Source organism: Metopolophium dirhodum, chromosome 1 (genome assembly GCF_019925205.1).
Source record: "Metopolophium dirhodum isolate CAU chromosome 1, ASM1992520v1, whole genome shotgun sequence".
Taxonomy (NCBI): Eukaryota; Metazoa; Arthropoda; class Insecta; order Hemiptera; family Aphididae; genus Metopolophium; species Metopolophium dirhodum.
This window is the reverse complement of record NC_083560.1, coordinates 139,960,802-139,972,771: the sequence shown is the minus strand read 5'-3', so window position 1 is coordinate 139,972,771 and position 11,970 is coordinate 139,960,802. Positions and strand designations below refer to the sequence as shown.

The 11,970-nt window shown below is 33.5% G+C and overlaps 1 protein-coding gene across 1 annotated transcript; it reads right to left on the bottom strand.

Moving 5' to 3' along the window:
* Window positions 1–2,370: 2,370 nt before the first annotated feature.
* Window positions 2,371–10,983, bottom strand: LOC132932817 (uncharacterized). The gene is made up of 5 exons (XM_060999173.1): window positions 9,627–10,983; window positions 4,353–4,492; window positions 3,134–3,726; window positions 2,788–3,049; window positions 2,371–2,412 (listed from the first exon to the last, which is right to left on the bottom strand). The coding sequence occupies exons 1-5, from the start codon at window positions 10,603–10,605 to the stop codon at window positions 2,371–2,373; spliced, it is 2,016 nt and encodes a 671-aa protein (XP_060855156.1). The 5' UTR covers window positions 10,606–10,983.
* Between the last annotated feature and the right edge of the window lie 987 nt (window positions 10,984–11,970).

The following is an 11,970-nucleotide window of genomic DNA, read 5'->3' as shown; positions in this document are numbered from 1 at the left end:
TTTTATGAATTCTGGTGTTAGATTATTTAATTTCGAATTCAGACTTTTGTTAAGTTGCGCTAAACAGGTCGTCTCCACTTCCTTTTTGTTGTGAAAAATCCGCCTTATCGATTTCTCTGCCAACTGTGTTTCACGAACAGTCATAATTCTCATCTGTTCGTGGAGTGGCAGGAGAAGCGGTTTCCCCTCGAGCTTACGAATTTTACATTTGTTTAGGCTGTTTGAGATTGCTCCTGATATTAGTACAATGTCTGTTCTCCTCATATTGGTAAATTCGAAATCCATGACAACGAACTTGACTTCCCTTCTAATTCAAAGTCGATAATATATTTAATGTCATTATTAACTTATAATTAGTGTATTTTATTCTAATTTACTATTTCTAACTACTTGTGTAAATATTTTCTATAAAGTTTCTAATACTTTCTACATATATATTCTAATCATATAATAACGTAACCTAACCTAATCATATATATTCTATCAAAATATTACTTCTTAGGTTATTTTATTTGAGGTGGTACATCCTCCCCTCCGAGTGTATTTTGCTCGTCTACCTTATTAAACTTTTGTTCAACCTTGACATCATCCGTACAGAGTTTACTTCTACCTAATCGTACCATTTCATATTGCGGACGTCGCAACGAAGTAAGCCTACATTTATACGTTATGTATATAAAAATGATTAACATGACCGAGAATACTATCAAGCCCAATGTTAAATAAAATAAATAGTTACGCGTATCGCTTACTTCTAACTGTCCTGATTGTGTTAATATTTCATTGTCGATTTGTTGTTGCACCTTATCTAACGATTGTGCTATTTCGTGTATTTTTTCGAGTTTATGTGAATCTTGGTTTACCATTATCTTAGGTAGGTTCATACTCTTTATTCTATCGGATACCTTAAATGATATTTTTCCCTGTCCTACTTCGGGTATAAAGTTAACATAGTGTTTTGATTTTATTTCTTGTGTCGGATTTAAAATGATATCGTTTCCGTACGCTCTGCATTTTGAGCTTAACCAAATTAATCCTTGCTTCCGTATTTTTGTAATATATGGTTCCGAGTTTTCCCTACACGCAATAGTCAATGTTTCACCCTTTGTTGTGTATATCCAGGTGTTTGCATGTTTTAATTTATAAAATATGTCTTTCGATAATACTAGGACTCCCGTCTCGCATGTTTCTGGCAAGACATCCGGATTTTTGAATAAAGCTATCTCACATGGATTTTTGTTGTTCGAGTGAACGACTGGTGAAAACTCTGGACATATTGTGAATATTTCTGTTTCCGTACAATGTAAAAGCTGAGTTTCTGTGAACGTGGTATATTGTTCCCTATTCTTTGTAATCGCTACATATTGGAATTCCGGTTTTAAAACAATACTATGATTTTTATTCTTTATTCCGTTTATCATTGTTTCGACCGGCTGTGGTATTGGAAGTATTCTGAACAACGTGAGCTCCAATTCGGTAACCAGCGGAAGTTTTATTACGAATACTATTTGACTATCCTTATAGAACACTGCCATTTTTGTAATTTTACTTAACTCGTAAATTTCATTCGGATTTGTGCCCATAGGCAAATTTAAATTAATAGGTAAGGTTAACTTAATTTGCGTTAAATGATCTGCCATTTCTCGCGGTGTCATTAAACTTGGGTGTATTACCCCTGTCCTAGCCGCAGTTATAATAGCACCTATCGATTGCGTTTCCATTGAATATTGCGATAATAGTGCTGTGAATATACCATGTATTTTATTTGATAAAACTAATGCTTCTAACGTGTTTGTTTTGTTAATTACTTCGTTTATTATATCTTTTTTATTAACTAACTCATTGTATAATTTATTTATTTCATCCGATGTGGTACTAATCCCCTTTACAGTAGATTTAACTACCGTAGTTTGGTCTTTAAGTATGTGTAACATGCGTTCGTTAGTTCGTTCTATTTTACCTATTTCCTCCACCGATTCTTTTGCACATTCTTCATCACATACCCCGAATAATGTTGTCATGGCCGATCCTACGAAATTTATTAGACCCCGCCTTTTCCTACTTGTGTACGTGGTTGTTTCCGATTGTTCGGTGTACCTACCTATCGATTCGTACATTTTTTCTCGTTGTAAGGAAATTTCTTGAAACATTACTTTAAAGATATTGTCTAGCCTAGAACACATTTCAAGTGTTGTTGCGCTGTTTTTACATAGATTAGTTATTATACTTATTTCCAATTGTAATTTGTCATGCCTAAGGTCATCATTTTTTAATGGTAAATACGTGATCAGTTGCCAGGTCGCTCCTGTCAACCGAACTGTACCGTAATTTTCATAATACATCAGTGTTTGATTTCTAAATTCTTCCACCTTATATGGAATTTGACCATGTCCTGCCGTAATCAGAGATAACCTAAAACAATATATATATACACATTAGTTCCAAACTTGTTTTATCTTGTTGAAATAATCTCTAATATATATATTATTTTCGTTTCATCTCATCGGCCCGGACAAAATACGCGTATTTATTGCGTCTGAAATTGAACTAATTAATTTATAACCTGTTGTCAGTGAGTTCCGGTGGTTGCTTGTTCGTTCAGAATATGGTGGCAACTCCCACCGTTCCTATACCGCCAACCGTCAAAATTAATTAGCTCCATCCCATTTTTTTTTTCTATCTTTTTTTTTTATTAATTTTTTTTCATTACTGACTATCATTATTATTCCTAACTATGTACCTATCTTCTACTTCATTAAAAATACTTTCTATAGCTATATTACTAACATTAAGTAAATTTGTAACATTGTTTTCATAATCACTACTATTTATGTTCCTATAATTGTCAATATTACTGTCGCTATCGCTAAATCCGTCTAACTCGTCCATATTACTAATTGTATTATTCGGTGTTATATTTTCTAAATTATCATTATCACTATCACTATCCGACCACCACAGTCCAGCTGCTTCAGTCATATTAATATTTCTAATGACAGGCTCCCGTGTCCTATTGTTAGCCATTTCCCTACTAATACTACTATTAATGCTTATATTGTTATTACCAACATTATTTTCAATATTGTCGCTATTTTTTAGTATATACAACCTATAATTGTTAATATTCAAATACTGTGCCCATGTTACCCTGTTTATTCCCTTATTCAATTCCCAAAATTCATTGATGACCCTTCTTGCCAGTGCTATATTGTCATTTAATTGTTGTTCATCTTCATTGCCCGTGGTTACAGGTGGTTCCGTGCGGTTATATATTATGCTCGCTACGCCTATTGGTTTAGCTCCGCCTCGGTTGGTCATTCGATTTATGTTCAGGTGGTAACAAAATGGTATTGTTGATACGTTACACGCGTATGGGTTCCGGAACCAATCCCATAACGTTTGACATAATTCTACGATCTCCGCTTCCGGAAACCTGCCAGGAGGGATGTTATTCCTATTTCCGTAGTAATTGTCAATTAACGTCCTAAGATTATGTGTAGTTTGTCTCATAGGCTCCTCCCCCGCATATCGGTATATCTCCATTTCACCCACGTACATATCATTTTTTTTTAATACTATTACCACCAGGCGACCTCCCGCCTGAACGCTCAAAATCATTTCGAATTCCGGTTCTTCATTTGCACTGTTACTGAGTTGCACTAGTAGCTTAGTCCCATCTGAATCAATGATCACCAGTGCTGTTATCTCCTCTTCCCTACAAGTTTCCTTTTATTATTTTTTTTTCTATTTAATGTTAATCTAACTACTATTGTGTTTACTATTTCTACTTCCATATTAAAAATAATTTCTATCTACGTAATTTTCTTAAAATGAAGCTTGTGTCATGCTTGCATGTACTAATTTACTAGGAATCCGTTACCATGTATACTTATCCTATAATAATTCTATTTTTTTTTTATACATTAATTATACATGTTCCAATAATATTTCTGGTTCCGGTATACACTCCAGGTGTTCGATTAATTCCCGACAATATCTATTTCTGATTCTGCTTCTTGACATGTCGTAAAGATATGTTGCGATGCTTTGTTCCATTCTTCTTATTTTGTCCTCTGAGAAAGGTTTAGTCAATTGGCTGTTTGCTTTCTGTATATGTTTCGTAAAACATGGTGGCATATTACTTCCATCACCTATCGTATTTTTGTCATGTTCCCCGTTCCTAATGGCGAGTTCCAGTTTGGTACAGAATAATTTGTATGTTTCCCTATAATTAGATTTTCTATTAGTTAATTATATACTACCTAACTTTGTTTGAATTTGATTAATCTTAATTTAATTTAATCTCTATATTATATATATATATTTTTTTTTTTTTAAAGTTGCGAATTTACTATATCGTCGCGGGCTCGTGTTGTATCCATTTCCGTACATTCTAACGTTCGTACTAGGTATCGATATCTCTCCTTCCTGACTAATCTATAGTGCCTTACTACAGTCGTCATTATCAACAGCATTATTATTCCTATTATTCCTAGTATTCCGCATAATATGTATAGGTAATTAATTACACGTTCCTCTGGAATGCACACAACTGCTTTCTCATTATTTTCCATATAATAACTGTCCTTCGTTGTTTCGTAATTTATATTTTCACTTTCTGTGGTCCTTCAGTGTTGCATTGATGTTTCGTCCGTAATATTATTTAATTCGTCATTCGATATTGTACGTCCGGCTCTTGCTGCCCGTGTAGTGTGACCTACTGTGCTAGTTACGCTCTTATAATCATTGTTTACTTCCGTGGCGTTGAACTCGATTGACCCAGTTGTCATTGCTGTTATGTTTATTTGCATTGCACTGTTTTTGTCTACTTCTTCCATATCTCTTATCTTAATAAAATTTAAAAAATAGTCTGATTCCATTTTGAATTGTTCATAATATGTTCCATTTTTATTTTTTATTTGTACTACACATGATTTTTCCATGAGGTACTCATTTTCAAAGGGATATGGTTGAGGTACACTTCCGTGATATGGCGTGCTACATATAATTTGTAACGATTCCATATTACATTCATTGTATTGAAATTGTGGCATGATTATTGTGTCAGATTGATAGTAGTCTATTCCTACCAGATTTCTTCTATAATTATCTTCGTTTTTATAATAGATCTTGATTTCTGACCCCTTGCCGGAATTTGCATTTTCCTGGCTTTTTACTGTTCCAATTGCTATCGTTATTAATGAAATCCACCTATAATATCCATATATTTTATTCTTCATATTAAAATGCTATCGTGAGCACATCCCACGCCGACTTATCGTTTAATGTATACCTAATTTGTGTACTATAAATATTCCGTATCCTACGCTATATCTATACTATATATATGTATATATTTTACTGTGTTGTATGACTACATTTTATCTTATCCTATTATTACTTAATTATTTATAATTAAAATTTTGTTATGTGTTTATTCGACTTCTTCGTTATTCACATTATTGTCTTCGTAATATAGTTTCACATCGTTTTTGTGTACTGTCACTTTCTTGCGATTTCGCGATATAACTACATTTTCTGAATCTAATACGTCCAGTACTTCGTATGGTCCCTTCCAAAGTGGACTCAACTTATTTCTTTGAGTATGATCTTTAAGTAAAACCATATCATTGATTTTTAATTCTTCCGTATTTGTTTTCCTATCATAATATCGTTTATTTACTTCTTTATTCTTTATTAATCTGTTCCGTGCAATTTGATGAGCTTCCTGGAACTTTTGTTTAAGATCGTATACGTAATCGTCATAATTGTACCTAGGTTCCGGGTTTGCTTTTAGTTTAACTGGTATGTTAATATTCTTGCCATATAATAACGCGTATGGTTGGTACCTTGTGGACGTATGTTCCGTAGAATTGTATACAAACATTGCGTAAGGTAAAAGCTCATCCCAATTGTCTAAACTTTTACTTACATAGTGTCTTAAATACTCTGCCATCGTCTTATGAGAACGTTCCAACGCGCCGTTGCTAGCTGGGTGATAGCCAGAAGTCTTAATCTTATTTATTTTTAACAATCTACATACGTCTTTGAAACAATTTGACATAAATTCGGTGCCCTGGTCGCTTAAAATTTCATCCGGTATTCCATGTATACAGACAAAATTTATTACGAACGCTTTTGCCACCACGTTAGCGGTGTGACAAGGTATTGCTACCCCTAGGCTGAACTTTGTTAAGTCGCATTGCATCGTGAGTATATAATTGTTACCTAAACCGGTTGTAACCAACGGTCCCACAATGTCTAAAAATACTTTTTCAAATGGTTTCGTACTAGTGGTAGTAATTACCATTGGATATTGAATATGTTTGTTAGTATTTTTATTCATCTGACATGCTGTACAATTCTTTATATATTCTTTTACGTCCTGCTTCAAATTCGGCCAGTTAAATTGTTTCTTTATTTTCTTCACGGTTTTGTTGATCCCTAGGTGTCCACCCAATACTGAATTATGTAATTGTTTGAAAATTACTAATTTTTCTTCCCCGCTAAACTCTAATTTGGTACAAATTATTATCTCTATGTTTGTATTACGAAAAATGTATCTTATCATTGATCTAACTTTTGCCCAATCTAGTCCGTCTTGTCGTCCTAATTGGTTCATTGCTAATTTGGTTAATTTATGTTTTTCGCAAAAGTACTTAAGATTTAGTAAAGCAACGTGTAAATTTTGGTACGTGGCTAATTGTTTCTTTTTCGTTTTTGTTATTAAAAATATTATGTACCTATCTCCGCTTTTGAATTTTACGACGTCGCCTAAATCTTTATGAGATTTTAATTGCTTGTCTCTACCAAATCTCATTTTTAATTCGTAATTAATACCTGATCGAAAATTATAATATTTTTCAATTTCAGATACTATGTGGTACTCCGACGGACTATTTATTAGTTCGCCGTGTACTTCTTTAACGTCTTTATTAGATATTACTGTTGTTTCGAATTTTTGCATAAAATTATCATAACTTTCGTCCTTAATTTCTGTAACATTATACATACGCGATAACGCGTCGACATTGGTGTTTAACTTGCCCATTTTGTATACTATCTCATATTCGTACTCCTCCAATTGTAGTCTCCACCTTGCCAATCGGGATAATGGGTCTTTCAAATTAAATAGCCATGACAAAGGCCTATGGTCCGTAAGAATTGTAAATTTTCTACCATATAAATACGGTCGAAATGTTTTTACGCCGAATATAATCGCCAAACATTCTAGTTCCGTTGCCGAATAATTACATTCCGCCCTGTTTAAAGTTCTAGAACTGTAAGCTATTGGTAAATCCGATCCTATTTTACCTTGAGATAATATTGCACCTAGCGCCCTACCGCTAGCGTCTGTCGTTAGTATAAATTGTTTTGTAAAATCCGGATATTGTAGAATTGGTTCTGAACATAATATTTCTTTTAATTTATCGAAAGCTTTTTGACAGTCTTCGTCCCAATTGAACTTTACGTCTTTTCTTAATAATTTCACTATTGGATTAGCAATAGCACTATAGTTTTCTATGAATTTTCTATAATACCCACTAAGTCCTAAAAAACTTTTTATTTGTTTAACGTTTTTAGGAACCGGAAAATCTTTTACAGATTTAACTTTCGCTTGGTCCGGTTTGATTCCTTCGTCACTAATTACATGACCTAAAAATAAACATTCCCGTTGTAAAAAACTACATTTGTCCGGTTCTATTTTTAGATTGTGTATACGTAATCTCTCGAATACGTTTATTAATTTTTCATTGTGGTCTTGTAAATTTTTAGCATACACTATTATGTCATCCAGGTATACTAAACACTTCATTCCTATTAACCCTGATAACACGTTTGTCATCATTTTTTGAAATGTCGCCGGAGCTGAACTTAGACCCATAACTAATCGTTTAAATTGATAATGCCCTTGTCCCGTTGAAAATGCCGTAAGTTCTTTTGATTCTTTAGCCAAAGGTACCTGAAAATACCCCGATTTCAAATCTATCAAACTGAACAGTTGACATTGTCCTAATTGGTCTAATATTTCCGTTATATTTGGTAATGGGTGAAATTCATTTAAAGTTACTTCATTAAGTGCCCTAAAATCGATAACTATTCTGAATTTTTGTTTCCCCGAGGCGTCCTCCTTCTTTTTGACTAATATTAATGGTGCGTTAAACGGACTCATTGATCTTTCTATGATTTCATCTTTCATCATTTGACCTATTTGTTTTTCTATCTCCGGTTGTTGTGAAAACGGTAAACGATATGGTTTTTTATAAATCGGTTTCAAATCCTTAGGAACCTTTATTACGTGTTCTGCTGCCGTAGTACACGTAAGATTATCCCCTTCTAAATAGAAAATGTCCGCGTAATGTTCACATATTTTTATTATCGAATTATATTCGTGAACTTGAAGATGATCAGTACGTATCAACGCCCTGACCCGACGCGAGCGTTCAGTGTCAATTGTGTTTATACACCGTACGCTATCTGTCAAAACATCCGTGTCGTATGAAATATTACGCACTTGACCTACATTTATTTCCTGCGTCATTTCAGATATATTTAATATGCTTATTGTAGTTTTGTTGTTTTTGACTGTATTGTAAATATTCGCGCAATATACGCCCGGTATTAATTCTTGTTTATTAATTAAAATATTTTTATTATTCATTTCTGTATCGGGTATATCGATTTGTACTATTGTCTCTGAGCGCGGTTTTAATGTAAAACAGATGTCACTATCGCTTCCGGTTTTATTATTATTTATTGTTAGCGTGTTATTAGCGACGTCTATTACTGCATGATTATCTATTAGAAATTTATTACCAATAATTCCGTCTGCCAGAATCGGAAAAATATTGTTTACAACATAAAATTGTGTTTCGAATGCTTCATTATTAATTATTAATTCTATTTCTGTTTTTCCTATTGTAGAAACTATTTTTTCATTGATGCCTTTCAAATAAATTTTTTCGTTTTCGTTAATTTCAGTGTTTCCTTTTAATGCATTAATTTTGATTATATTTAGATCCGCCCCAGTATCGATTAATAATTTAATTTGATTCTTATTAAAACTGGGTGATTCTAAAGTAATGTGGTTGTCTATTAATTTTGCTGTGATGTGGAAAATCCTGTGTGTGGGTCTTGAACTATTTCTTGGACCAATCTGACTCCCACTGGTGATGGTCCGTTGGCGTTTCCCGACGTGCTTCTTTCGTTTTTCTGTTTTGTATAACAGTTTGAAATTTCATGACCTATCTTATTGCAGTAACTGCAAAGTACGCCCTGAGTATTGTTATTGTCCCTACGAACATTATTGTTGTTGTTCGCATGGCGCGTGCCGTTTACACGATTATTGTTGTACGTATTTTGTTGCGCATTAGGTCGATTGCTCCAGCAATCTCGTGCTATGTGATTAGATCTACCACAAGTGTAGCATCCGGTGCTTCGGTTAATATTATTTTGTTGTACATTATTGCCATTGAAATTCCGTCCATAGCCGTTTCCGCCTCGTTGACCGCCGCGATTAACCATGTGTGAGCCATATCCGCTCTGATTATTATTCCCATAGTTATTGCGGTTGTTGTGATTAACATATCGGTTGTTATACCCGTTGAAATTGTTATTTCTATTGCTTTGATTTGAGTTACCGTTTCCTCCGCGATTAACTGCGTTATTTGTATTACCACCATTTTGTCGTTTTTCCTCGTTATTGACGTCCGCCTGTTTTCCATTACCGATTTGTCTCTGCAATTTATCCATTTCTACTTTTGACTCATATTCGAGCATCTCATCGATCGCCGTTTTGAAACATTGTTCCAATGTACTGGGATTTCGACTTTTCAATACTGTATATAAGTGATGAGGTAACCCTGTCATAAATATGATCATTGCCTGTTTCTTTGTTTGTTTTTTCACTATATCTGCCTCGGCCTGAGCTAGACCTATCGTACTTGCCGCGCAGAGTTTATAATATAACTCTTCGATTCTACTAGCGAATTTTGCCACACTTTCTCCCTCGGCCATACGTGCCGTGTTTAAAGCTATTGATAAGGCCCTCTCCGATACTTTTTGTTCGAATGCCCCTTCTAATATTGTTTTTATTGCTCCCCATGTTTCTAAATTTCGATATTTTGTTACTTCTAACGCATTTCCCGTTAACTTAGAAGTAATTATTTTTAATAATATCGGTGTATCTGCTTCCGTTGTTTCTTTAATTGCGATTTCACAAATATTTATAAATTCGGCTACGTCCTTTTTGCCCGTGCAAATAGGTATCATAGCAATTGCTTTATCTAAATCCATTTTACTCATTTTTTTCTTAACCACTGACTCTAACTGCACGTGAATTACGCTTGAGTCTGACCTAGTACCTAAACGACCTACGGTTTGTTTTCGTGGCGCGGTACCTATCTGTTCTGTTAAACTATGTGTTCTTACTAAATTTTTCCTAACAGTTTTAACTATGTTTTTCCTAGTTTGTTCTAAAAATTCTTTCTTTACAGCGTCTTTTAAAACTGCCTCTTTTAATTCTTTCCTAGATTTATAATTTTCGACTTTTATTGAACTGTCCGCAGAACTAGTATCAATATCTGAACTATCGGATTCTGACATATATTTATCTAAACATTACATATATATAATTTTTAATAAATTATATCTACTAGGTACTTATAAATTATATCTACTAAATTTATTAATATCCTATCCGCGTGAGTAATTACCAAAAGTATTTACTCTACATGTATATACTATTATTGATTTATAAACTAATAATTCGTAACTACCGTCACCAAAATTAATAATACGTAAAAATTATTACTTATAAAATAAATATCATGCACAAATAATAAAAATAAATTACGTAAACGCACGTCGTACGTTGGATATGGATGGATGAGTACCTATCTAATAACACGTAAAACGTTCGACCGCCTATGTTACGCGTGTTAAATTTCGATACGGTATTCCCTCACCCGTTTCCCTCGCCCTGTTCCGCGATGTTTTTTTTTTTTTTTTATGCGTACGCGCTCGTACTACGCTCGAATATTATAACGAAAATTTCCCGGTTAATTACTCCGTAAATCCCTCTAATAATATTCGACTTCCTATCCCCTATTTTTATAGACTATAGACTATAAAAGTATTATTACTAATTTTTCCTAAATGATTTAATTTCCTAATTTACGCGCTTTACCATTTAATCTTTTAAACACTAACAATTTTTTTTGATTTCTAATAATTATTCTATTAACTTATTCTTAGTAACGTTATACTATTTCTTATCCTAGGGCCCCTATAATTAATCTCTCTCTTTTTTTTTTTTTCAAAACTTTTCAAAATTTGACGTCAATTACTTTAATAAGGTCATCTACTGCCTTTTAATTCAAAATCTCTTTTTTTTTTTCAATATATATCACTTAAATTCTCTCAACAATTATATTTCAATTCAATATTCAATATTTCACTTTAATCAATTATTCTCATATATAATTCAAAAATGCTACGCGCGTGCATCAATTTCCTAGATCAGCCTATCGCCGTCTACTTTAATTTATTAGATCAGTCTCCGCTGTCTATCACAAAATATCATAAAACACTTAGGTCAGTCCCTGCTGCCTATCACAAAATACCATACAATTCTTAGGTCAGTCCCTGCTGCCTACCATAAAATACCATAAAATACTTAGGTCAGTCCCTGCTGCCCATCACAAAATACCATAAAATTCTTAGGTCAGTCCCTGCTGCCTATCATAAAATACCATAAAATACTTAGGTCAGTCCCTGCTGCCTACCACAAAAATCTCAGATCGGTCCTTGCCGTCTATAAAAATCCTAGATCAGTCTACAGCTGTCTATCATAAAATACGTATATAGTTCTTCCCAAGCTTGTTTCCTATTTTTTTCTTTATTTATTTTTATTCGAATATTTTTCTCTAATATTTTACACCACCACCAAGTATAAAATAAACGCTGATA